Source organism: Cryptotermes secundus, unplaced genomic scaffold (genome assembly GCF_002891405.2).
Source record: "Cryptotermes secundus unplaced genomic scaffold, Csec_1.0 scaffold522, whole genome shotgun sequence".
NCBI classification, from domain to species: domain Eukaryota; kingdom Metazoa; phylum Arthropoda; class Insecta; order Blattodea; family Kalotermitidae; genus Cryptotermes; species Cryptotermes secundus.
Genome location: NW_019719365.1, coordinates 778,570 through 804,686, shown reverse-complemented (window position 1 = coordinate 804,686; position 26,117 = coordinate 778,570). Strand labels below are relative to the sequence as shown.

The 26,117-nt window shown below is 38.8% G+C and overlaps 1 protein-coding gene across 1 annotated transcript in view; it reads left to right on the top strand.

Annotated features, from left to right (window-relative positions):
• LOC111864726 (unconventional myosin-Va) overlaps positions 1-25,185 on the top strand; it is a 113,778-nt gene extending 88,593 nt beyond the window's left edge. The window contains exons 19-32 of the mRNA XM_023852212.2: positions 503-747; positions 3,402-3,545; positions 3,736-3,879; positions 6,595-6,694; positions 8,734-8,923; positions 10,492-10,690; positions 12,243-12,336; positions 12,969-13,136; positions 15,161-15,510; positions 16,364-16,621; positions 18,265-18,399; positions 21,375-21,497; positions 22,230-22,346; positions 24,300-25,185. Coding sequence (XP_023707980.1) covers positions 503-747; positions 3,402-3,545; positions 3,736-3,879; positions 6,595-6,694; positions 8,734-8,923; positions 10,492-10,690; positions 12,243-12,336; positions 12,969-13,136; positions 15,161-15,510; positions 16,364-16,621; positions 18,265-18,399; positions 21,375-21,497; positions 22,230-22,346; positions 24,300-24,425 — 2,393 coding nt within the window. The 3' untranslated portion in view covers positions 24,426-25,185. The remainder of the gene's footprint in view (positions 1-502; positions 748-3,401; positions 3,546-3,735; positions 3,880-6,594; positions 6,695-8,733; positions 8,924-10,491; positions 10,691-12,242; positions 12,337-12,968; positions 13,137-15,160; positions 15,511-16,363; positions 16,622-18,264; positions 18,400-21,374; positions 21,498-22,229; positions 22,347-24,299) is intronic.
• Positions 25,186-26,117: the final 932 nt, after the last annotated feature.

Here is a 26,117-nt window from a genome sequence, read left to right as displayed (position 1 = left end):
AGTTCTACTTCTCCCCCTTCCAATTAAAATGGTTGTTATAGTGATACCTTAACAATGCTGTAAAAAAGAATATGGAGTTACGACACATATTCATATGGAATTCATGTTTTATGTATGTTTCCCCTAAAATGAAGGCCTTTTTTTGTCACCATTTCACTTTTCCTCCTGCACCTTAAAAGGACCATTGTGTTTATAGGTTAACAATTCCATATGGAAAAAGGTAAATGAATTTGCAAAACAAGTTTGTTTGGAATACGGGTTAAATATGTATTGCCCTTAAAATGATTTGATCCGGTTGATATTTGGTGTGGATAGTTCTAAAAATGTATTTCGCTCACTTCAGGTAGGCAGTTTTGTAATAGAAATTTTATTGAACACAGTTCTAAAAAGACTGACTACAAAATTGTCTGAAATTGCTGGTTGTAGATCTTAGCAACTGGCCATTGTGCAGTTTCATCCTCCTCATGTGTAAGCTAAGTGCACGTGTTTGTTACTGCTGCAGAGATCCTGAAGGCACGCCTGGAGGAGGAGAAGCTGTTCTTGATAAGAGAACATGATCAAGACCGTGATGCATACCAGAAGCTTCTGGCTGATTATAATTCCTTAGAACAACACAATGAGATGCTTGAGATGGAAGTGAGTCGCTTGCAGAGGGGTGGGGCTAATGCATCTGGTGCCAAGAAGGAACACCAGAGAAGTCTGTCCAATGCCAGTACTGCCAGTGCTACGTCTGAATTACCAGATGACGTAAGTTTTATATGAATAGTTCATACCTTGTAAATCTCGCTCATGTGAATTGGTTAAAAAGGAGTGAAAGGAACCATGACAGGTTTAAGGAAATTTGTGGTTTACGACAGGTCACTTAATTCATTGTTTCGTAATACAGAATGGTCACAAAATATATTTGGTGTTTCATAGGGTTATATTTTTGCGACCATGATAAGTAATTGGATGAAACAAAAACATAAAAATGACAACACACATAAAATCTGTGCTAGTAAATTTTCACACCAATTCCTTTTCTAATGTAGCAGATATCAAGACAACAAACATATTCAAACATTTCTCATATGATTTCAGTAGCTCTCATAGGTCCATGTTTTAATATTTGAGTCTGATTGATCAACAGTTTTATAAACTACAATTTTTATGTACCTCTAAGGAAGAAAGTCAAGGAATATTAAATATGAGAAGCAATAAAACTGGGCTGCTTCTCCCCATCTGATACCCTCTCATGCAGAGCAGTTCAAATGAACTTGTTAAAAGAGTGTATGGACCATGTTGGAAAAATTATTATTTCTCTTCTTTCAATTGTGAAAAATTTCTGAGTTATGGTGCTCTCATAAGAAGAAAGGTGTTTAGGATGAGATGGAATGTTGTTTCAGTATCTGTCAATGTTACAAGAGGTGCACTCATGAAATTTTACTAATACATTTATTATGGTCATGAAAGTATAGCACTTTCAAACAACACATTTTGTGGACACTCTGTAATTGCATTATGAAAGCCCAAATACAAGGGTTATTGAGAAAGTAACCTCCATTTATTTTAGGCAACTACTGAAGGAAGATGGGAGAGCTTGTGCATACAAGATATTGTTGCATGACTCTTCCCTTGTAAACCAACACATAACTGGTCACATAGTGTTTGTTCTTGTCTCTGTAAAGTGAGTTATGTGTCCTGCGATTGCTCATCATGCCAGCTGTGAAGTCCGCACTGTTATTGATTTTCTTCGTGCTAAAAACATGAGTGCTGCAGAAATTCATCATGAATTATACATCGTTTACAGCCAAAATATAATGAGTGAAGGAACTGTAAGACAATGGTATAGAATGTTCAAAGATGGGTGAACAAATGTTCATGACTAAGAGCGAAGTGGTCAGCCAGCCATCTGTAGTGAGTGATGATCTTGTTCAAAATGTTGACCAAAAAATTTGAGAAAGATGATGCTTCACAATTTCAGAACTTTTGTGTGGATTTCCACAAATGTCACACGCTGTTCTGTACTGAGATTATCACAGATGGGCTAGGCTGTGATCACAAGTTTTGTGCAAGATGGATTTCAAAAATGCATACAGGTGTGCACGAAATGCAAAGAATGGCTTCCTATTTGACTTTTTAGAGCAATACTACAAAGATGGCGATGAATTTCTCAGTCAAATCGTACAAGTAACAGGTGATGAAACCTGGGCATCATTTCTGAATGTTGAAACCAAAAAGCAATCAAAGCAGCGGATGCACACACGTTTACCAAAGAAGCTCAGAAAGTTTAAACAGGCATCTGCCAGAAATCTGATGGCTACTGTTTTCTGGGACAAGAAAGAAGTGGTGATGGTTGAATTCATGCAACCAGGGGCTGCAATGACACCAGAAATGAATTGCAAAACACCAAAAGAACTGTGTAGAGCCATTCAGGAAAAAAAGGTGTGGAATGCTGACATCTGGTGTAGTGCTTCTTCATTACTGTGTGTGTCCACAGCTGTACAGCTGCTTGCACTTTTGCACTACAGGAGCATTGCAACTGGAAGCTGTTTCACCACCCTTCTTACAGCCACAATCTTGCTGCAGGTGACTGCCACTGTTTATCTACAATACCTGAAGAACTGGTTGCAGTCACAGCTCTTCAACAATAATAAGGAGTTGATGGAAGGTGTCAAACATAGCTTAGGTCACAGGCAAACTTCTTTGACGCAGGCATACAAAAACTTATTCCATGATATGAAAAGTGCCTCAATTCTGGTGGTAACTATGTTGAGAAGTAGCTTAAATATGTATGTATTTTTTGTATATAATATATTTTGTTGTTTTGTTAACAACTCATATGAGGCTCCTTTCTGAATAGCCCTCGTAAGTTGTCCATTAAAAAACTCTGGTTTTAGTCTGCAAGTGAACAACTATACCAACCGAGTGACCGCCACTTTTTTGCGAAGTTAGTGCCAACTTTAGCAGATAGAAGGTTTTGCGTGGTCAGTGCAATGAATCCCTATGGCCGTTAATTTCGGTTTTTTAGACCGGAGCTGCTATTTCCTTGAAATGGCTCCTCAATTATCCTCACGAGTCTGAGTGGACTCTGTTCCAGACCCACTACTTCTCAGAAAATTTGATAGCGACAGGAATCGAGCCCGGGACCTGTGGATATGTAGCTAGGAACTCTGACCACTAGACCACAGAGGTGGTCAAAGTTGTCCATTAATTTGTCTTATTGGCTTTCCTTTGGATTTCTTCTCAGAAGAATTACATAAATAATATTATAGATGTCAAGAATTGTACATTACACATTTGGTGTCAATCATACATTCATTTTGGTTTATGAATCTGGTGACTGTATCTGTTATATCAGCCAAATCATTTCTGATTATGTATGGTCTGTGCCTGCTTTAATGAGTTCTGCTTACCCGCAGGACTACGGCTATGGCTCAGTCAGATCAACAGCCAGTGTTACATCATCTGGAAGCCACCAGAAACTTGAAAATATAGACTGGAATCAGCAACAAGGACGCAAATCTGAGACAGTCAGTCCTGTGGGGCAGAAACCACCAGAACAGGTCAGTCTTTGCCATCCACATACAAGTCAGCATAAAGTTACTGATTTCCGAAACATACTGTGTATGCTTGCGCACTTAGCACCAGAGAAGGACTGAGAACAAACCTGTGGATGATCAATGGCACTGACACCTCATATACAGGATAACACTTTGCATGGCAGGTAGAGATTAATGTTTAATGTTTTTCTAGATTGATGTTGGACTTGTACTGAAGTTACAACAGAAGTTGAAGGATGTTGAAAAGGAGAGGAACCGATTACAGAAGAGGATTGAATATTTGGAGAAGGAAGACAGTCCTAGTGATGATGCAGCAAAGACTCAAGACACTTTCAAGGTATGTTTCGTTGTAGTAAATTAGTTTTGTACTTATCACATAACTAACAGAAGCCCTTTATGTTTATATGAGGTTCACTTGTGCTATTAACTGCAGAAATAGAAAAGGGGAACTGAAACACTTTATTTGCATCCTGATCAGTAAAATCTATTTATAGTGGCATTTGTCTGTCATGGTTAACACCATACATGGTCATATCCCAGATGACAGTAAGCTTTAAATTAACCATCATGGGAGCCCCAAATCTCACACATGAAATGTGCGGTATACAACCAGTCATCTCGGCAGTATTCATACCATGAGTGCACTACCTGAAGACTTGTACTTGTATTTTCCTTCCATTTTAAATGTTCACATTTTAAGCTATCTTTATGCTTGTACTATCACAGTGGCACTGGTTATAATAGCTAAACCTTATTTGGTTTTGAATGAGAAAAGTACAGAGAATTTAGCTTTGTTGACTGCTTCATGGCGACTGATGCCCTTCTTGCTGTGAGGCACATACAGATTTTGCTGATTAATTAGTATGTGTGGTGACTGATAATGTTTGGAATGAAGGGAAGTAATGAACTTGTGGACCTCTTGTTTCATGGCGAGCGGTGCAGTTCATGCGTGGGAGCTTGTTTATGATTTGTCAATAGTAAGCAGTAGTTATCGGCTCCATTAGCCATTTATATTCAGTTACGGTTAGTGAGCAATGTGGTATGTCATGGTGCAGTATACTTTAAAGCAAGGGTCTCCAAACTATGGCCCGTGATGTGATTTTATTCGGCCCACGAAAGAATTGTGCAGAAATGCGCCAATTGAACTAATTTTCCAATGAGTACTAGTAAAAAAAATGCTTGTTCATAGATTTCAAATTCATTAATTAAGATTGTGTTTAAAATATATTGATATTCCATATTATGTTAATATTAATATTATTCACAAATTTACTAATTCTGGACCATATACCGCGCGGTATTTCTTCGTTGTTAGGCCTTGATTGGCAGTGTCATTTCGTGGCAATGTAGATAGCACCAGCAGAATTTCCTTCCTCATTTGCAAATTTAGTCATTTCAGATTTGAAAGAACAATTTTGGAAGTGATTTGCTGATTTGGATGCCAGTGCTCAGGAAATTAGGTTGTTTCAAAATCTGTTTGACTGTGATGCTGCAGATGTCCCAAGTCAAATTCAAATGGAAATTATTGAACTTCAGGAAAATTATCTTATTAAAGACAAATACAAGGAAGGAAATTTGATCAAATTTTATAAATTTCTGAACTCTGAACAATTTTCAAATTTAAAGAAATTTGCTTGTAAATGTATCTCCATTTTTGGAACGACATACCTGTGTGAACAAACTTTTTCCCAGATGAAGTACATCAAGTCGAAATACAGGGCAAATTTAATCAGATTTTAAGAATGCAAAAAGATTTTCATCATTCACATTAATTGTTTTATTATAATTTGTGATGAAAATATGAGCATTTGCTGCTACTGAAACATCTGGCTCAAGAGACTGGAGTGTCAAAGTCTAGTGCAAGAATAGCAACACAATTGCTGAAGCTTAGACCCTATAAAACAACCATGCACACCTTGCAGCCGTGCGATCCAGCTAGCAGGGTTCACTTTAGCAGTTGGTTTCTACAGTCTGTCGTCGAAGGTGAGATCAATCCGCAATTGAACTTCTTTTCTGGTGAGGCATGGTTTCACTTGCAGGGATACATAAATAAGCAAAGTAATGGATACTAAAGTTCACAGAACCTACATCTAACCCATGAAGCCCTGCTTCATCCAGTGAAAGGTGGTGTCTGGTGTACTGTGAGTGCAAGAAGGATTGTTCATGTGTTTTTAACAAAACAATTAATTGTGAAAGATATCGTAATGGATTTGCTGAAAGTGTTGCTAGGTAACAGGCTGGAAAGCTCATCGCTGCAATGTGTGCACAACAGTACATGATATCTGTTGCTGAGCAGTTGATGTGTTTTCTGTGGGTAGTCCATGCTGAGCCTATATAGGAAGCAGTGAAACTGTTCAACAAGATTTTGGCAGTTAGACATCATTCAAGCAGTTCAGTAGTTGAAGACTTTGTTTATATATAATACTTAGAGTGTGTTATCCATTGAGATTATTATAGTTTCTATGTTGAGATCCGTTGCCAGGAGACGACTAGTGAAGACTGGGAATCCTAATGCGTGTGCAGCGGTGAACTGTAAATTAGCGATAGCGCTGTATTTAAATGTGATAAAGAAAGATTGTAACCAAGGTAAAACTGTAAATGCAATCATCCGAACTAGAACCCGTCATTCTTGTCAGTTGTACTCTACATGTTAAATATCTGCGTGTAGGGGGTCAGCATTTTCAGCACCTCCTGTTGTCTGTGAATTGTAACTACTTCATTATGATCGTTATTGACTGTCAGGCACACTGATTCATAGGCAAAATTTGTTTGCACCTCATAGCTGGCATGAAGTGCAGAACCAGGGAACCAGTTGACAAAGTAAAAATCCTCCCTGTATTTTGTATGCAGACTTGTTATAACCCATGTCGTTCATTCACAGTTTTGGCTATTCTGTTCAGATTCACTGATTAGATAAGATTCTGACTTATCTAGAATGAAGTGCTTTCATTAGAAATGTAGAGTATGAATGTGAGGAAATGATACAGAATATAATAAGACTATCATTACAGAAGATTACTGTAGATGTGGTTGCAATGTGCTGGCTCCATAGTTGCAGGAACTGGAGATGGAGAATGCCAAGCTGAAGACAGATCTTGCAGCTCTGAGGAAGGTGACGGCAGATGGGGAAACCGGTGGCCAAGAACTTCTAAGTAAGTGGTTTTAATGGTTATGTGATTGGTTTGCATGTAGTAGATATATGTTTTGGGGATGCTAGTAATAGTAATGAAAGCAAATGAAACAGTAGCAGTTGTTTGAAATTCATAATAGCTGTTTCTCAAGTGTTGGCAGCAGTGTCAGTTTAATAGCTGTTATCAGCTGAACAGTGTATAATTACACGTACCATCATTATTGTGGTGAATGAGTTTAGTCTGGCTTGGTTGCATGCTGCAATGGAGAGGACTTGTTCAGACTTTGCATGAATTATACTTACTCTGTACTTTTCTAAACACTTTCAAAGCTTCTGCCATATGTTAGGCAAGGTATGAAGAAAGTTAGTTCATAGAAATGGTAGCACTCTGTGCAGAAATATTAGCACTGAAATTCCACAAACTATTTTTGCTTTTGTGCTGGTCTTGTACATCAACTTTCAAATTTAATGTGGGGTAATTATTTCTTTTAATTTTTTTTTTGTTCATTTCATCTCTCCCTTGCTCCTACTTCCCTCTCCATCAAGTTAAAACACCTCCCTTGTCTCCCTCCCTTCTTCTCTGATTCTTTATCCATTTTATGCTTTCATCTCCATCTAACTTTTCTTTCATATTCCTTTCTCATCCCATTCATATTGTGACATAGCAGCTGAAACCAGAATAGTGGAAACATAAGGGATGGCTGTTGCTAGGGAATGGCCAGTAAACACGTTATCCCAGAACCAAAACATGTGGAAACAGATAACACACAACAGTAGAAGGAATGTTGGAAGTGGTGTTTTGTACTGGGCTAGTGCTGAGGCTATATAAGCATACCAGACAGTTGCAATGTGACTACAGTAGACACTCATGTGGAGGTGGGGTCGATTACCTGCACCGTGACCCTGCGAGTCATAAGAGGCAACGAAAAGGGAAGTCTCAAATCTGAGACAGTAAAATATGGTCACGAATTCCAAGGGACTCGGACCCGAAAAAGACTGAGCTGGCAAGGGCCAGCAGCATATACAAAAGACAGACCCATCCTCTCGTCAGAGAGGGCACCCCATGAAAACAAGACTGTGACTGTCAAACAGCAATAAATATCTTGACACCAAGAATTACTGACTGACTGACTGACCGTCAGTTGCAATGTGACTTTGACTTTGACTTTGGAAGAATTTTCGATAACATGCTATATATGTAATACGTACACTTGACAAAGGCCAAGTATATTCATAACAGACAAATCCATATTCTTGTTAGAGAGGATGTTACATAAGGACTATGACTGCAAGGGTCATTTGAAAAAGAATTCTCTGAGTGTGATCCTCCAGGGGCTTGGCACCAAGGCAAACTGGCAGTAAATCATCAGTTATTAAGTAACTCTGACTGCCTCTGACTTGGAAGCTAATGTTCGAGCTGGGAATAGGAAACTAGTTGTGAGCCATGGCCAGGAAGCTCAGAATATGAAGGGATTTGGAGCCTGAGTTATATGCAAGACAGTTGCCAGCCAGTAATGACGTGGGCAAAAGAGGACATTCTTGTTGGATCTGTTGCTAGGCAATGCCTAGTGAAGACTTAATGCATGCCATAGTGAATTGTAGAGTGTGTGAATTAGTGATAACACTATAATTACTTTTATTTACAAGTTATAAGTGATCAGTAAATTCAACTACCAATCCAAACCCCATGCCTGGTCACTAAATTCATAAGATGTGCGCTGTCGTTACCCCTCCCCCTTATGTAGCAATGGCAGCAGACAGTTTTGATTTTCCATTGTACCCTGGTAATGACAGAAGATAATTTTGGTTTTCCCCTATATCTAAGTAACAACAGAAAATAGTTCAGATTTTTTGTCCTGACCCCAATGCTTTCTTATGGACAGAGTACTTTTGCAATTGGTTTGCTTGTACTTAACCCCACGCACTTAGGAGACAATTTAATAATTTTCTCAGGGTTGTCTTTCCAAAGGGAAAATGTTTTGTTGTTACCGTTTTTCTGAGGCACTGTTTGGTAGAAGGGTGAGGCAGAAGGACTTCAGTCATTAACATTTTCTTTTTCAGAACAACTGGAAACATGTCAGTTGGAACTAGATCGCCGTAGAGAGGAGTGTATTCAGCTGCATAGTGTGCTGGCAAACCAGACAAAAGGATTAAAGAGTGTAGCTAGTAACAACTACAGTAGCCATGTTGATATTATTAATGAAGATGGGGAACTGGTACTGGCCTTTGAGGCTCAGAAGAAAATCAATAGGTGAGTTGCTTGGCTGAAAGGTATCGGTGAAGATACTGAATTTCCTTTTGTTATAAGCAGCTTCTGTTGAAGCTGGCTGTAAGTACAGTTGTGTAAACAATCTTCTTGATACGCTGATATTTTTAGTGGCCTTGAAGATTACGGTCCTCTGAAATGCAATGCCATATAGTCTGGCCAGTCATTGTTAACGTTTTGGAGGAATGTGATACCTCAATTTTCAGGGTAGAATAGCCACTGGCTTCCCACTATGATGGCCTGGGTTTGATCCAAGGTGAGATCATATGGGATTTGTGGTGGACAGACTGGCACTGGGACACATTTTCTCTGAGTGCATAGGTTTCTTCTGCCAATTCTCATTCCACCATATATTCCATATTTATTAGTTATCTTGCCATTGACGCTATGTAGTCTCGATACTGAGAGGATTTTTATATAACAAACTTGAAGCAAAATATTCAGAGCAAAACAGCCTCTTCCATGATTAGGTAAAGCTGTCCCTGTAACAGGCTTTGGAGACTCATAGTGTTGTGGGGCATTGAGGCTCCCACATTCTCTAGACAATCGTCTCATAGATGGCAGTGAGGTTGCCAGCCTTACCCACTGACTGTCCTTTAACCCCTAGGAAGATTCCTTTTACTCATTTCTGTTAGAGACTTGAGTCTATCCCAGGGTCATAGTCAGCTGAAAGGATTAGGTGAATTGAAATATCCAGTGACCTCATTGGGAATCAAACCTGTGACCTTCCAACTTGTAGCATAGTGCCTCAACGAACTATGTTACCACATACCCCTCTTCTAAGATTAAGCAGTGGAAATGAAATTTGTAAGAAGTGTCTCTGTGGTCTAGTGGTCAGAGTTCCTGGTTACAGATCCAGAGGTCCCGGCTTCAATTCCTGGTGCTACCAGATTTTCTGAAATGTAGTGGTTCTGGAACGGGGTCAACTCAATCTCGTGAGGATAATTAAGAAGCTATTTGAATGGAAAAGTAGCTGCTCCAGTATAGAAAACCGAGATTAACGGCCATGGGAATCTGTTGCGCTGACCACGCGACACTTCTATCTGCAGAAGTTGGCACTAACTTCGCCGACAAGCAGTGGTCCCTCGAACAGTATAGTTCACTTGCAGACTACAGGCCACGGAATTTGTTTGTTTGTTGTGTTAAGGGATATACCCGGTACAAAATATGTGTTCAGTAAATGGAAAAATAGATGATTACAGAAAGAAATGGTTAACCCTCTTGACCAAAATGGACAGTAACAACAGACAAACAGAAGGGATATAGAGATACATAGAGACTGTTCAAAAGTGGCTTTGAAGTCAGATCAAGCATCAAACTATTCTGTGGAGGACAGAAGAAGGAGAATAAATGATTAATAGTTTCTGTGTATTGTCACAAGCCATGATGGAGTGTCTGATGTCCTTAGACAGGATGTTAACTAACGTGGAGTTTTGTTATTAGAAATAAGGACACATTTTTATTGTTCTGATATATAAAATAATTTGTAGTTGCAGAAAATGAGAGCTGGATTTATTGTATTCATGTTTTTAAAGTGCATTGTTGGTATACAGGCAGCTGGAAGATGAACTGCAGGCAGAGAAAACACGGTGGCAGGCTGAACGAGTTGAATTTATGCAGGAGATAGAGAAGTTAAGGGAAGATAATGACCGGCAGCAGAAGCTGCTTTCTGTTAACTTAACCATGAGCCCTCAGACACAGACTGAGGCTTTCATGCAGCATGAGATAACACGGCTGACATCAGAGAACCTTGTAAGTACAGGCAGCATGAATAACTCTGTTATGTGAATACTTTCATTAATATTGGAAGGTATGTTGTTGGTCAAGGTAAATTTCTTTGACTAGAACGTTTATTTTACATTTATGACCAGTTATGACTGCATACCTGAGTTACAGCTGTTTCTTAGATGATTGTGAAGCCTCAGGTCATGACATTTCAGACATTTCTTTAGTGCTCAGTGGGCAGAACTGAAGCCAGATTTTGTCAGTTTTGATTTATTGTCAAAACAGCCTTTTTTGAGCTGTGGCTTTCCTTAGAAGATTCTGCCAGACATGTTGTCACTTAGACCATCTAGTTTTCATTTCTGAGGATTTCTCAACAGTAACCGTTTATAGAGCAAAGTTGTTAGATTTGCATCCAACCCCCACTCTTGAAGACCAGGTCTCTGTATTTATGTCCCCCAGTGACAGGGTGGCCCGGTTATACCCCTAGGCACTAGGGTTCCATTTTTATCACCTTTTCTTACTTGCAGGGCTGTGATGGAGGTATTCTAACCTGCCAGTGTTTTCATTTATACCAAAATTATATACACATTTATATAAATCGAGTCCTTATTTAGGCAGTGAGTTTCAAGCGCAGTACTTGGGCCCTAGTTCAGAAAAGAACACTTAGCTCATTGATGTGACAGTTCTTAGTGAATTTATTCTTTTCATAATGATTTTATGCCCTTCTTACCAAACAGAAAATAATTTTACTTGATGATGTCTGGAAATCTGAAAGCAAAAAGTTGCTTGGACAGTTTTTATTCTTAGACTGTATGACCCTAATGAATTTTTTTTTTAGAAGAGAAACGTTTACTTTTAGCTATGAAGTGTCAATCTGCAGTAACAAGTAGGATGTTTGATTACAATGAAAGTCTGTTTAAAGTATTTCTGAACCACTAGGACCTTTTCGATCAACTTAACAATTGGCATATGTTGACAGCTACAGAATGTCTGCCACTCCAACATTAACTGTTGTGATGGCTATGAAATGTCACTAGATGAAAATTTACTGATTCATCTGTTGGTTAGTGGTTACAGTATGCAGTATTTTACATTAATTTTGTGACACTCATTTTGAAATCTTCAAATTTATTCTAAGTAAGGATTTTGAGAAGATGATTTCAAATAATATGCTTACAAGTGAAGTGGAATGGTTTTGAATTGTACTTAATTTACTTTACCTCCATATATTTCAAGGGATCCAGATAGCACACGCAGTATATTCATGGGCTATGGGCTGGACAGCCAAGGTTTAATTCTCAGCAGGGACAAGAGATTTTTCCCTGCTTTACAGCCTCTAGACTGGCTCTGGGGTTCACCCAGCCTCCTATCCAGTGGGTACTCCTGGGGTAAAGTGGCCAAGGCATGAATCTGACCACTCACCTACATGTAGTTCCAAGGTCAAGAATGGTGGAGCTGTACCTCAACTCCCCCACATGTATTCTTGGCATGTTGCTTATTTAATTAAGCACAGTGACAACTTTGCCTTACCTTTCTATTGCAAGAACTATGTTGATGGTAAACTTTTCTTTTTCTACAGGACCTGCAAGAGAAGTGTGATGTATTGTCAGAACAGTGCAGAAAATACAGGAAACAGATTAAGCTTCTTGCAAAGAAATTAAAGGATGTAGGAGGTAAGATTAATATGTTACCAAATAGGACACTTGAGAATATGTGTAACAAGCTATATATGTTGCAACCCAGTACTAAGAGTTGCTGTAAAGATATCTCATTACATTTATCTCCATGAAACACTGAGGCTGTAAGTGGGGAGAGATTTGGATAGAAATTTGATACAGGAGGTTGTTGCTATAAAATGTACGCAGTTTATATACTCATTGCCATCACATTGCCATGATGACTGTAAAACATGTTCAATATAGATACTATAGATACTTGTTCCCCATTGTTGGGGAACTCCCATGGAGGAATTACTGTGAAATTAGCTTGACCTCAAGTCATGAATGCAGCAGCAAAATTAACAGTTTCTTGCAGTTGTCTCTCTCAGACAAATGTCTTTCTAAGATTTACCATTTGAGAGAAACTGTGTTATAGAGAGACTGACTTTGGCGGTTATATAAATAGATATTTGTGATTCCCTCATTTAATTATTACACTCACAAACATGGGAAGCAGGAATTTCTTTTTCACCCAGAGAATAAGTGTGAGTTAGATTCACGAAGGAAAGATTATGTTGGTGTGTGTTCACACATACATATACATATATTGCAGTTCTGCTCCACAGACACTGATCAATTGTTTTCAGTAACAGAAGCTGTGAATGATGGTGAGGCTCTACCTTCCACTGCTGTTGCATTGCCTCAGGACCAGAGAAGTAACTTGCCTGTAGTGCGTAAGAAGGAGCGTGACTACATGGGCATGTTTGAATATCGCAAGGAAGATGCACAGATCATAGTCAAACACCTCATATATGGTATGTCATTTGTATATCCATTATACTGTCACATGTAGGGGGTTACGTATGACGTGAGATGAAAATGCCAGGTTCTAGTTCGGATGATTGGATTTATTAACACTTCAGTTACAAGTTCTCCTAATCACACTTAAATACAGCGCTATCACTGATTTACACAATTTCCAGTTCACCTTTGCCATGCGCTAGGATTGTCTGTCTTCACTGGTCATCTCCTGACAACGGATCTCAACACAGAAACTAGCACTTCAACTTCCTGTGATGTCTTCTTGCTATTTTGTCTTCAGTCACTCGGGAACCTCGGAACTGAAGCTTCTTGACTCACTGCTTCAGCTTACAAGTGACTCATAACTGCCCCTGAACTGATCAAATTCTGTCACTTATATAGCCAAGGATGGACACGTATCACAGGAAACACATGTCATATAACCACCACCCACCGCTCCATGATGTCACCATGGACACGGGAAACACAGCCTCATCTATTGTTACGTGTTGGACCATTTTTACAGAGTTGTTGCCTAGCAGTGCATTGATCAGATCTGTTACAATACTGAAAAATTAACAATTGAAGAGAGTGACCCATCTTGAACACATTTACTTGTGATCAGCACTATCTCGTATCTGTGCCAGCAGCAGTGTGTTTCATCAGATGCACACCACCACCCGGTAGGTTGGCGTAGACTGAGGCACTCTATGTCTGAATCTTGTCCAGATTACAAGCTGTCCTAAGTGAAGTTTCCCATGGTTTTCCTTGGCACCTTCAGATAACTTTGAGGATAGTGCTTTGAAATTGGCGATGACCACTTCCTGCACTGTTTACTTGTCCCAATTCATGAGCATTCTTTCATGTCGTTCCATGTTATATGACGTGTACAGCTGAAACAATGCCATTAAATAATCTAAGAGCCAATTTTCATTCTCCCAGTACCTAACATGAAGCCCTCTACATGGGGGGAAACAAAACATTGCTATTCATTTCAGTGATTTTTGACCCCAAACTTGCTACTTTTCTGTTTTACATATGAAAATATTAATCTTCCTTAGGGATATTACTCTTAAATTATTTCCTCGCTGTTAGTTCTGCAGAACTTAAATCTGACAGAACTTAGTATTGTCATTTTAGGGAAAGTTTATTATATAATGTTACAGTTCTGTATTCATTATCTGCTTTGCATTTGAGGTTCTCATGGCAGTGAATTTTAATTTTATGGTCTTCTTGGATGTGACACCATTAGGTTTGGTGAATAAGTAACAATGTTTGAAAGGAACATGTTGCCTTTGTCATCAGATAGACCTGCTCTGATCATGGAAGCTGCAGGATCCTCCAGAATATTGGCTCCTTGTAGTTCTACAAGACTGTAATTTCATATGCCAGACACAGTTGCTTTCCCAGTAGTTGTGAAGCTAGTATATATTCACATGCATTGTTTCAAGATAGTAGATCAGCCACACCTGAAGCTAACTAACTTACTCCCTCTGCCAGTTGTGCAGCTACTCAAGAATTTCCCAACATTTCATGGACCCCAAAGATTCATTACCATGTTCACAAGAGTCCTCCACTGGTCCCTGTCCTAAGCCAGATCAATCCAGGTCATACCACCCAATCCTAAGTCTTTAAGTTTCACTTTAATATTATCCACCCACCTACATCTCAGTGGTCTCTTTCCTTTGGGCTTTCCCACTAATATCCTATATGCATTCCTCTTCTCCCCCCATTTGTGCTCCATGCCCTGCCCATCTTGTCACACTTGAAGTTAGCAGAATGAATTGTTTTACAATCAGGACCAGAGTACGAAGATATTCTACTATATTAAATGCTAATTTGAAGAGCAACAAAGTCACAGTTTTCTATAACCTCTATACTCATACAGGCAATATAAGTAGAATCATATATTGATTGGTAAGTATGTGACAGAACATGAATTTCAATGAGACAGAGGAAATATTTGTGTTATAATGTAATTTAATGTGCAATTTCTTTCAGAAAAGGGCCTGATAAGTTTGAAATTGCTGTCTTTCAGATTTGAAACCTCGTGTGGCTGTAAGTCTCTTGCCAGGGCTGCCAGCATACATCTTGTTCATGTGTATCAGGCACACAGATTTCGCAAATGATGATGAGAAGGTTCGGTCGCTGCTAACAGCTACCATTAACACCATCAAGAAGGTCATTAGGAAGCGTCATGAAGATCTGGATACGACAGTTTTGTGGCTGACTAACACTCTGCGATTGCTACATAATTTGAAGCAATACAGTGGTGACAAGATTTTCCAAACTGAGAACACGCAGAAGCAGAATGAACAATGCCTTCACAACTTTGACTTGTCAGAGTATCGGCAGGTCTTGTCTGATATCGCTGTTTGGATTTATCAGGTACACATTTGTATTCTACTGCAGCACATTATTTTATTTTTGTTCACTTGTTTCATTGATTTGAATGTGAGATAAGATGCACACATAAAATTCTTGTGACTGTACCATGTGATATTCTGTTTGATTGTAAAAGGTTGTGTCTGATGATCACTATGTTACAGTCACTGCAAGACAAACTTTTAAATATTCCTCTGTCCCCTTCTCACGGACCTGAGTTATCACCTTCCTTTATCAAAATTCCATGTCCCACCTGTGAAAACGGGGACATGCAGTATCATTGTCGGTTGAGACACTGCTACAAGCCCAAATGTAGCAGGTTCAATTCCTGATGAGATCATTGAATTTTTCAATTAATCTAATCTTTCCAGCCTCACTATGGCCCTGGGATCAACTCAGCCTCTGATAGAAATGAGTTCCAGGAACCTTGCTGGTGGTAAAGGTTGGCTAGTGCATAAAGCTGACAACCTCAGTGCCATCTGTGAGACAGTTATCTAGAAAATGTGGGAGCCTCGATGGCTCACAAGCCTATGGGCCTCCATGGCCTTTTGAAGGGAAAGCTTTTACCTATATATTTGCACCTATGAAGATCCATATTGTGATCATGAAAATGGTAATTTTCCTTACATTTCCTGTATCCTCCTCCTATTGGCCTGAACAATTTTGTTTTCCTCTTCCCCTCACTTCTGTCATGTTCTTTACAAAATGCATGTATAACTTCACTTCCAACTCAGTTTTCTCTAAAGATGGAGGTAGCACATTCCTCCAAAATGTTGGTAGCCACTAACAAGACTACATATTGTCAACCCAGATAGCCAACATACCCTCAGAACTTATATTCCAAACTTATGTGCAGGGTGTGATTCGACACTTGGAAGAAAGAGTTCAACCTATGATAGTACCTGCCATACTGGAGCATGAGGCGATATCAGGACTCTCTGGTCAGAAGCCTGGAGGCATGCGAGGCCGAGCCTCATCCTTTGTTAGGGAGTCAGAATTACCGGTGGATGCCCAGAAGGCTCTGGATACATTACTGCAGGAATTGACTGCATTCCATCGCAGCCTTGGTTTTCATGGCGTGGACCCAGAAGTTATTATCCAGGTGTTCAGACAGGTCAGTTTTATGTTCTTATATTGTCACTTTCTAAGTGATAGACTAATTGTTTTTGGAAATGATATATGGACGCTGGTGTTGTCAGAGTAATCAAAGAATGGAATTTAGCATTTCAAGGTGAGTAAGAAATACATACAGAAATATTGATCATTTCAAAGGATTCTGCACATTTGTAATTTGTTCCATGTGATTCTGAGAATCATTATTAAGAAACTTCTAGGCTATTTGCTCAGTTTTTTTAAACTTTGTATTGGAAAATACATGTTTCCATTCCACATTACATGAGCCTGTTAAATTTTCGGCAGTGCATTCTGATATGAAGCTGCTTAGAAACCTACTTGGTGATGTGTTAGAAAGTGGTGTACAGAGTGTCCGGATGAAAGGTAACAGAAATACAATAAGTATATCTCAGAAATCATTTATTATACACATTTATGGGTTACACCATTACAAAAGGAAACCGTCAAAGTTTTTCTCTGAGTATATAACTTTCTCAGTAAATTTCAATATCGGCTCCCTTGGTGGCATGAAAAATATCCAGACGATATTCGACCTCATTCAACATTGCTTGAAGCATGTTTGGTGTTACCGTACCCACAGTGTCCCTTATGCTGGCTTTTAGTTGTTGAAGGTTGTTGATCTTAACCTGGTAGACATTGTTCTTCACATAACACCACAAGAAAAATCCACTGGAGTTAAATCTGGTGACCTAGGAGGCCAAGCGATTGGCCAGCCTCTTCTGATTCATCTCCAAGCCATCTCTCTGCCCAGGTGATTCCTAACATGGTGGCAGAAATGTGGTGGCACCCCCATCTTCTTGGAGGATAGTTTGTGATGTTAATTGGGGCAGCACATACAGCTCCGGCATGTCCAAGGACAAACATCTGGTCACAGTCTTTTCTGAAAAGAAAACGTGCAATATGTGGATTTTGACTGCCCCAAATCCTGCAGTTGTACCTGTTTACAACTCGATTGACATAGAGTGTAGCCTCATCCAAGAAGCACACTTGGTGGAGGAAATTGTGTGATGTGTCAGTTCTTTCTAGCATATCCACAGCGAAGTTTGTGCATGCTACTTGGTCACACAGTTTTAGTGCATGAATCATTTGAATCTTGTATGCTCCTACGTGGAGCCTTTTGTGTGTCGCATTGTGCGACGTTTAACGTGGAAACTGCAACTGCATGAAACCATGAAAGCCTAAAAACATTAATCAGAAATTTTATTAGAATTTAGATTTTTAATGGAAGCCAGGCTAATGCAGATGGTATAGCGGCTGGCTATGGGCTAATGGCTGAGGGGTTGAAGTTTGAGTCCTGGTAGGGGCAAGATTTTTCTTCTTTCCATGTCCTCCAGACCAGTTCTGGGGCCTACCCAGCCTCTTATCTGATGGATACTAGGGACTCTTTCCCAGGGAGTAAAGCGGCCGGAGCGTGAAGCTGACCACTCACCTCAAACTAGTACCATGGTCAAGAATACATGGATCTTTACATGTATTCTCTCACGTGTATTCATGGCATAGTGCTTAATTAGTTAAGCACAGGGACAACTACAACTTTTTTATTTTACCTCTTAAATTTTTAATGCAGTAACTAATTGTGTGTACTTCTCTTAAGTGAATAGTGTAATTTTTGTGTTTTTGCAGTTATTCTATTTCATCTCTGCAAGTTCACTGAACAACTTGCTGCTGAGGAAGGATCTATGTCACTGGACGAAGGGTATGCAGATCAGATACAACCTGTCACACCTTGAACAGTGGATCAGAGACCAGCGAATGCAGGTCAGAATGATAACTTGCTTGATGATAACACTTTGTATTGTAATTGTAATGTGGGTCGGAAGTAAGGATGGTTGTATGAGGGGGCATGAATGGTGTTTGCATTATAGGCTGCCCTTTGTATAAAGTACCTTGTTAAAACTTTGTTGGGCATGCGTTGCACTAATGTAACAGTGCATATATGTGGTTCAGCTGGCCCAGCATTGCATTTTGACAGTACTGATACCCCTGTTTAAGATTTTCCGTGGTTTAATTTTCAGAATCACGTCCCAAAAGAAACCTTAAATGGGGTTTCATTATGTGTTACCTGGTGCTTTAGTTGTGATTCCTGTTGAACCAAGAGATGGGGTAATCCAAACACAGAGTATTCAGGACTGGGTAGGAAAATGAATAACAGATGGCAGTGAATATATTAGCAATGGTGAAGTTGATAGTGATGATGATGACATATTTAACCTTTATCTGACGGCCATTTAAATTCCGGTAGTGGCAGCGGGGTGGATTTAATTTAAATGCCCTTCATTGTAGAGTAATAAAAATTGTAATCATGTTACTCAAAATGCTGTTATTTCTACAATTTTTGTGATAAACGAACGAAATAAACGCTACTTTTATCTAGAAAGTATATAGAATCAGATACTGTAATTTACCGATTTTAGAATCTGTAAAAATTGTTACATTGATTCCAAAAAAAGATGCCCAATTTTTGAGCGTCTGTCCAAAAAATGCATAAAGCTTCTGCACAATACGTTTCTGCAGTATAAATGCATGGTGCTGATGCACACTCTTGTGTGTAATCTGGTAATAGGAGAGGATGTTTACATACTCACATTCTCCAGTCACATATGCTATCTGTATAACGGAGTGTTGGCGATTTCTTAACCTACATTGACCATATGAAACTCTGTTTGTTTATTCACGTATGTCAGACTGTCCAGACAGAGGCAGTTCTTGGAATATCACCCCATTCCACTTGCATCCATGTCCTTTCAGAATAAACTGTAACGCATTCTGAATGGTGTGATTTACGAGCGGCTTCTCTATTTTGAATTCTTCAATGTGAAAAGGGGTCCTGGTGCATAGTTGAAATTGTGATGTTTTATAAGCGTTATGAATAGAGGAGACCATTCGCCATCACTGGCCTACTTCCTGCTAATACGAGACTAACATTGCTTGTGCACGCTTCGCGTGGAAAACAGAGTTAATTATGGACAAAGTGCATGAACTGCAACATCAGACTCTGCATTCCGTGACATGCAGCATTCAGTTAGATGATGCAGGAAGGAAGACAGTCTACTTATAAAGCTGGTGTCCAAAAATAGTGTAAGTAGAACAAGAATTTCTATCTTAAAATAAGATTTTAAAACACTGTGCGCACGCGTGCATTGCAGGTACCCATATGGTGACGCACGGCCACTCGGCTGTACTTTAAATGACGCCGTATGGTGACATTAGTCTGATAAAGGTTAATTTTTAGAGTTGCAAAGGAATGGTTCATTCTTTCTGGTTAATGAGCTCAGTGTGTCTGTTGGTCCCCTGATTCAGTTGTGGTTCAGTATTACAGGCATTAATTTGTCAATTTCTATGGAGCTTTATATAAGCTGTATACAAGTGTTTCTCAAAGTTTCAACAACTGTGGACCACTGCATGGGTTCTGGGTGCATTTGTGGACCTTTCAGCTGTTATGACAGTCCCTTTAACTGTAAAGAGCATGCAGTTGTTTCTTTTCCTTTTAATGGGTGAAAAATTGTAATTAAAGTTGTCATGAACCACTTTGATCAATTCACCAATTTAAAGTCAATTTTTTTAAATTTAACTTATTTTCTTTGCTACATGTCATGTAATACTATATGATCCATATAATATTATGGACCATCTGCTGAACCACCATAGACCACAGTTTCAGAAACACTGCTGTATGCAGTCTGTATATAGAAGGTCCTGTTGTCACTACCAGTATGGCAGCTACAAACATTTGTGAGGTGATAACAACTAGAAGTACAGTTCAGCATCTTAGTTGTCTGTGTGGTCATTAATATTGAAAAATGTGCAGCTTTAGTAAGTTACTATTTTAGGAAAATTAAAAATAACATGGTAGCTGCTTAGAATATTTTGGTGTGATAACAGTGAACCAAAAATATAAGCATCTTAAATAAACAAGTTTATTAAAGAAAAATTGCACATTACAGAATGTTTTCACTTTCTTGATAATAAATAAACCTTTCTTGACTAAGTAGGGTGTGCTGATCACAAAATGGTAGTCAGAGACTTATAAGACGCAGTTGTTTATCTATTATTTCTTGTATGCAGTACATATGAGCATATTTACTGCAGTTTGCCTAATGTTGTTGTTTAAATGAGAATAAATTTTTATTCAGTATTTAAACATATTCTTGCATCATGACTGACAGAAATTGTTGAAAACAGAGATGAAGTACAGAAGTGAAATTAGAAACCTGCTGTTTCGGCTCAAAATTGAGCAAACAAAACTGTGACCTTATGCACATTTTTTTGTGTTCATGTTTGGAATTAAAATTAATGTAAAAAGCTAGTTTTCTTTTATGTTATCATACAGTGAAGAAAAAGGCAATGGAATTTGATAAAGTGCACAGATTTGAGTTCAGGATATCACAGTCTCTGTTTTATCTCTCGAATAGTCTCACATAGAAAAAAGTTTCACCTCAAGGTTTTAGGGAGTGAATTACAGAGAATTTTTTTTAAACCTATGAGTATACTTTATACCCTTGCACAGCTTCAGGTGTTGAGATCTTAGGGTCTCATGTTGGTGAATGGGATTGGAGCCATCTTGGATGGTACCATGTGTTTTGGTAAACAGATATGAGTGAACCTTGTGCCTCCATTTTCAGAGCACTTTATTAATTGACATAAGTGTTTTGGTTCAATTCTTTATTCACTGCACTTGGACTTTATTCATCCACAGTTTCTTTTGTAATTTATTCATGTGTTTATTGTTTTAGGAAACGAAGGTGCTGGACACGTTGCAACCCATCGTTCAGGCTGCTCAGTTGTTGCAGGCCAGAAAGACAGATGAAGACGTTCAGAGTGTCTGTGATATGTGTGATAAGCTGTCTATGTACCAGGTAAATTACTTCAAAAAGTGGCTTCAGTCTAGAAAATCAAAATTAATGGCTGTGGAGATCGTTGCACTGACCACGCAACACCCTCTATCTGCTAAAGTTGGCACTAACTTCGCTGACAAGCGGCAGTTGCTTGGTCAATATAGTTCACTTGCAGACTAAAGCCACGGAGTTTGTTTCTAGTTGTTTTATGCTGACTTGAAATTAGGAAAGAGTATGGTCACCTGTTGGTATGTCACGTGACAAGTAAATTCACGTAGGTGTCGGATTTAGCGAACACATTTATTCTTGCACACTCAAATACAAATAGTATCGCTTCAACTGCATTCTGTGGTGGCTATCTTCCAACTGTCTCTGACCGTGGCTGGATCCCAACTGTCTTCAGCGGCGGCTATCCCAAGAGTGTCTTGGCGAATTGCATTGCCGTTGCTACGCAATGAACCTTCTGTTGTCTATCTCCGGGCAAATGCTGCTTCGTTGATTCTGCAATTCTTATGCAACGACCCACTGTTACTGAGTTACCATGGAAGTATCTACTCCAAACACATTACAGTATTTTATTTGATGCTGTGTGTTAAAGTATCATTTTTGGAACATGTGACCAGTCAATGCAGGGATCCTTGCAAATACTATATTGATATTTTTCTGTATTCTTCAAAAACTATATATGCAATGTGAAAGCCAAATGATAAGTTGAAGTAGTCATTCTTGATTTTTGTCTCATTTTTCTTACAGATAATCAAGATATTGAACCTGTACACCCCAGCAGATGAGTTTGAGGAACGCGTTCCAATTTCTTTCATTCGGAAGGTTCAGGCAACATTACAGGAACGTGCTGGCCCACAGGAACAGGTAAAGTACTCAGCACTTAACTGAATTAAGCTCTGTTGTAATTGTAAAATCATTTTGTTTCTTTCTATTGGCACATTCTGAAAGCAGGTGCTTTTGGTGGTATCATTGCTGTCATGTTATGTTTTTTGTCATCTTTCTGCAGTAGTTAAAAGAGAAGACTTTTGAAAAAAGTGATCTGCAGTAGCATATTTTATCACTTTCAAGTTTGATATTCTTTTGAGGTCTTGTTAAGAAACTGTAAGGCATTTGAAGGAGCATATTATTATGGAAATTTTGTTTTCAGATAGAATTGTCTACACATTTGTCATTTACAAGTTTGAATAGCATAATTGTCAATTGCACTTGTTGACTGTGCTTTCGAAAATGTATGATGTCTGCAGAGAGAGAGCAGCATTGACTGACTGCTTACATCTGTGGTGGAATGTTCTTGCTACCACATTAGTCAGGCCAACATTTTGAAAAATAAAGTAAAAAATGTTACTTTGTGGTTCACTGGTACTCCTTGTGCTGCAGGAGAGACCATCATATAATGCATTGTCTGCCATCTCCAGCCAGCCCATCATGAGCATTGTTAGCCAATGCCTTCAGGCTTAGCTTAGCTGTTTGTGAGCACAGGCATTAATCGAAGAGACAGAATGAAGTATACAGGCTTGAGGGGAGGAGGGAGTGCATGACACTTCAAGCTATCATGTTAACCAAATGTGGAATGTCAACACACTTCGGTTGCATGCATGCTCACAGAATGCATAGCAACTTATCCTTATTGTGTAACCTATGCAGCACGCATACTTAGGGGACTGCAGTAACTTATCTTTAATGACAATTGTGAAGAAAGTTCTTCCAGACCTGGGAAACAGTTTGAACTTCTAGGACTCTGTGATAGATATTTTCACCGATAATAATCATTGCATGGAACTTAAGTACAAGGAGTAATTGAAAAAGGTAAACTCATTTGTCACTAACCATTTTTTCTTAGTTTACATTTCCTTCCCCTTTTCTTCCATGACTTTATTATTTTTAAGCTCATGTCTGTGTAAGTGTCTTGTATGAAGTATGAGGGAGAGTTAGTAAATAGGTCACGAATGGATATAAAACATAAAACATGATATACTCGAACCTAGAAAATCATTTATCTTTCGACATACCCTTCACCAACAGGAGCCGGGATAGTGTAGTTGGTATAGTGACTGGCTATGGACTGGATGACTGAGGGGTCAGAGTTCAGGTCCCTGTAGGGTCAAGACTGTTCTCTTCTCCATGCTGTCCAGACCAGCTTTGGTGCCCACTCAGCCACCTATCCAATGGGTACCAGGGGCTCTTTCCCTGGGGGTAAAGTGGTCGGGGTGTGAAGCTGACCAGTCATCTCCAACTAGTGCTGAGGTCAAGAAAATGTGGATCTACACATCCATTCTCCCATATGCCTTCGTGTTGTAGTACTTAATTAGTTAAGCACAGGAAGAACTTAACCTTTTTACCCTCCACCAACATTGGCACATTTGTCCCATCACTTTACCAACGTGTTGAAACCCGCACCATAGAAGTCTTTTGACTGTTGTCTCAGCCATTTCTGCACCTCTGTTTCAACCTCTTTGTCATCAGCCAAACATTTTCCATCACCGTGATTTTTTAGTGGATCAAACAGTTGGAAGTCACTAGGGTCCAAGTCTGGGCTGTAAAGTGGATGTTCAAGCAGTTCTCACTGTAGTGCTTGAATTCTCTCCTGAGTTGCTCAATTACATCCATTACAACTGTTTTACTTCTATCTGTGATCTATTTAGCAACTCTCACTCATATACACTCAGTTGCCCTAATTTTCACAACCTATCCTCCTTAGTATTTGGCTGACACTTTTGCCAGAGTCTTGCTCTGCCATTGGCCTACATTGTGAAGCAGCAGTTTGCTTCTTTGGCTCTAATGAAGGATATTCATTTCAATGCATTTTATGTGTTTCAGGCTACATTGCTCATGGAAACAAAATTCAGCTACCCTGTTCGATTTCCATTTAATCCATCAAATATTCGTCTGGAAGACATTGAAATCCCAGAGTGTCTGAACCTCCCTATGCTGAAGAAAGTTTAGAAGGGAAGTAACAATATGAATACTAATGAAGATGAAGTTTATATTTTGCTGTCCAGCCACATCCTTGTGTGTCTTCATTGAGCAATACATGATCTTTGTCTTCAGTAAGTCAGTGAATAGGCAGCCATAATATATTATTAAGAATATAATAATGTTCCCAGCTGTGCCATTCCATGTTTAAAAGCATATAAATAATATATATTATTACAGATAGGTCTACTTTTCAACTAATGTACATTTGTTAATATATTTACATGATTACAGATGCATGCACAACTTATCTCTGTAACAACTGTGTTGTTGTTTGAGGCTTGTGTTAATTTATTCATATATTAGTTCTAAAGAAAATATGGAGCAAAATAAATGCATCATAGCTGCAAAATTCCTGTGCTTAATAAGAGAATAATGATGACAGTGTTGGAGAGAAATGACAATTACCCTTCTAGACTGGTTTGTCATTGGGTAGATCTTGAGGGCAAGATATTTAAAAATTTGAAAGCTGTGCATTTGCTTGAAGGAGAAGAGCCTTTGTTCATACAGGATGACAATAACTGCATGAAGTATTCCTAGAAAGTCAATACAGCCTCCTTGTGAATGGTGTAGTTTCCATATGAATTCTTTCTTTGATCCTCACACTCATTTGCATTTTTTTTTTCAGTCCTTTATTTATCTGATGTCCGCTTTGTTGGTTAAATCTTGAGTTGTATGTTAATGACAGAGCATTTCACGTTGCCTTCCTGTTGGACTCCTGCTGACATGATAGGAACATTTGAAGTTCTCATGGTGGTGGTTATGAAGATTACTATCTTCTGGGATTTTGTGCCATGTGGTATGTAAATCATTACTGATATTCCTCCAAAATATCAATAACAATAACAATATACCAGGTTACATGGTGTCACATCTCAGAAGTCTGTAATCTTCATGACAGGAAAGGGTTTTCTTGCTTTTCTGCAGCCAGTAGGTTTTCCAGATTGAGGAATTGGAACTTGCTTCTGGTTCCACTAGTGCTCCTATTGATGATAATGTACCTGAAAGGATAGAGGTTATTCTTTTGTGATTGTATCTCCAAGCCCTTAGTCTAGTTCAGATTTGAAACATTATTTATAAAGTTAATGTGCAACTCTAAACCCCAGATTTTGCTGCACTTATAATATGTGTAATAATAAACTCACTCACATGACTCATAAAGCAATAATTATTATATTTTAATGCAGTATTACATTCCACTTCTGTCTTATATGAATTAATTGTTGTTTAAAGTATTAATACATGCTCGCTTTATGCAACTTATATGAAAGTTATGTCATTGTAAATTTTAATGGCAGGAACAGAGAATACAAAAGTTCATTATAATCTGCCTCCCAAACCAAACTTCTTCCTAAAATGTTCTTTTTGCAAGTGTACCTTCAGCTTTCAGAGTTTAGCCATTAAAAATATAAATTGTGAAGCTGTTCCACTGTTTCAGCATGCATTGCAGTAACCATTTTCAGGCTTAGTGAGGCCTTATGCACTGTGAAAATGGTGAGTGCAGTGTGTGCTGAAACTCTGGAACAGCTTCAGCATGCAAAATGGACAAACCCTGGAAGCTTAAGTTACACCTTAGATAGATGCAGGTTGTGAAAACCTAAAGACAAGCGCAGGCTCACACAGTTATCAGGAGAGTGGTTAGGTAGCTTCATTAGGTGACGA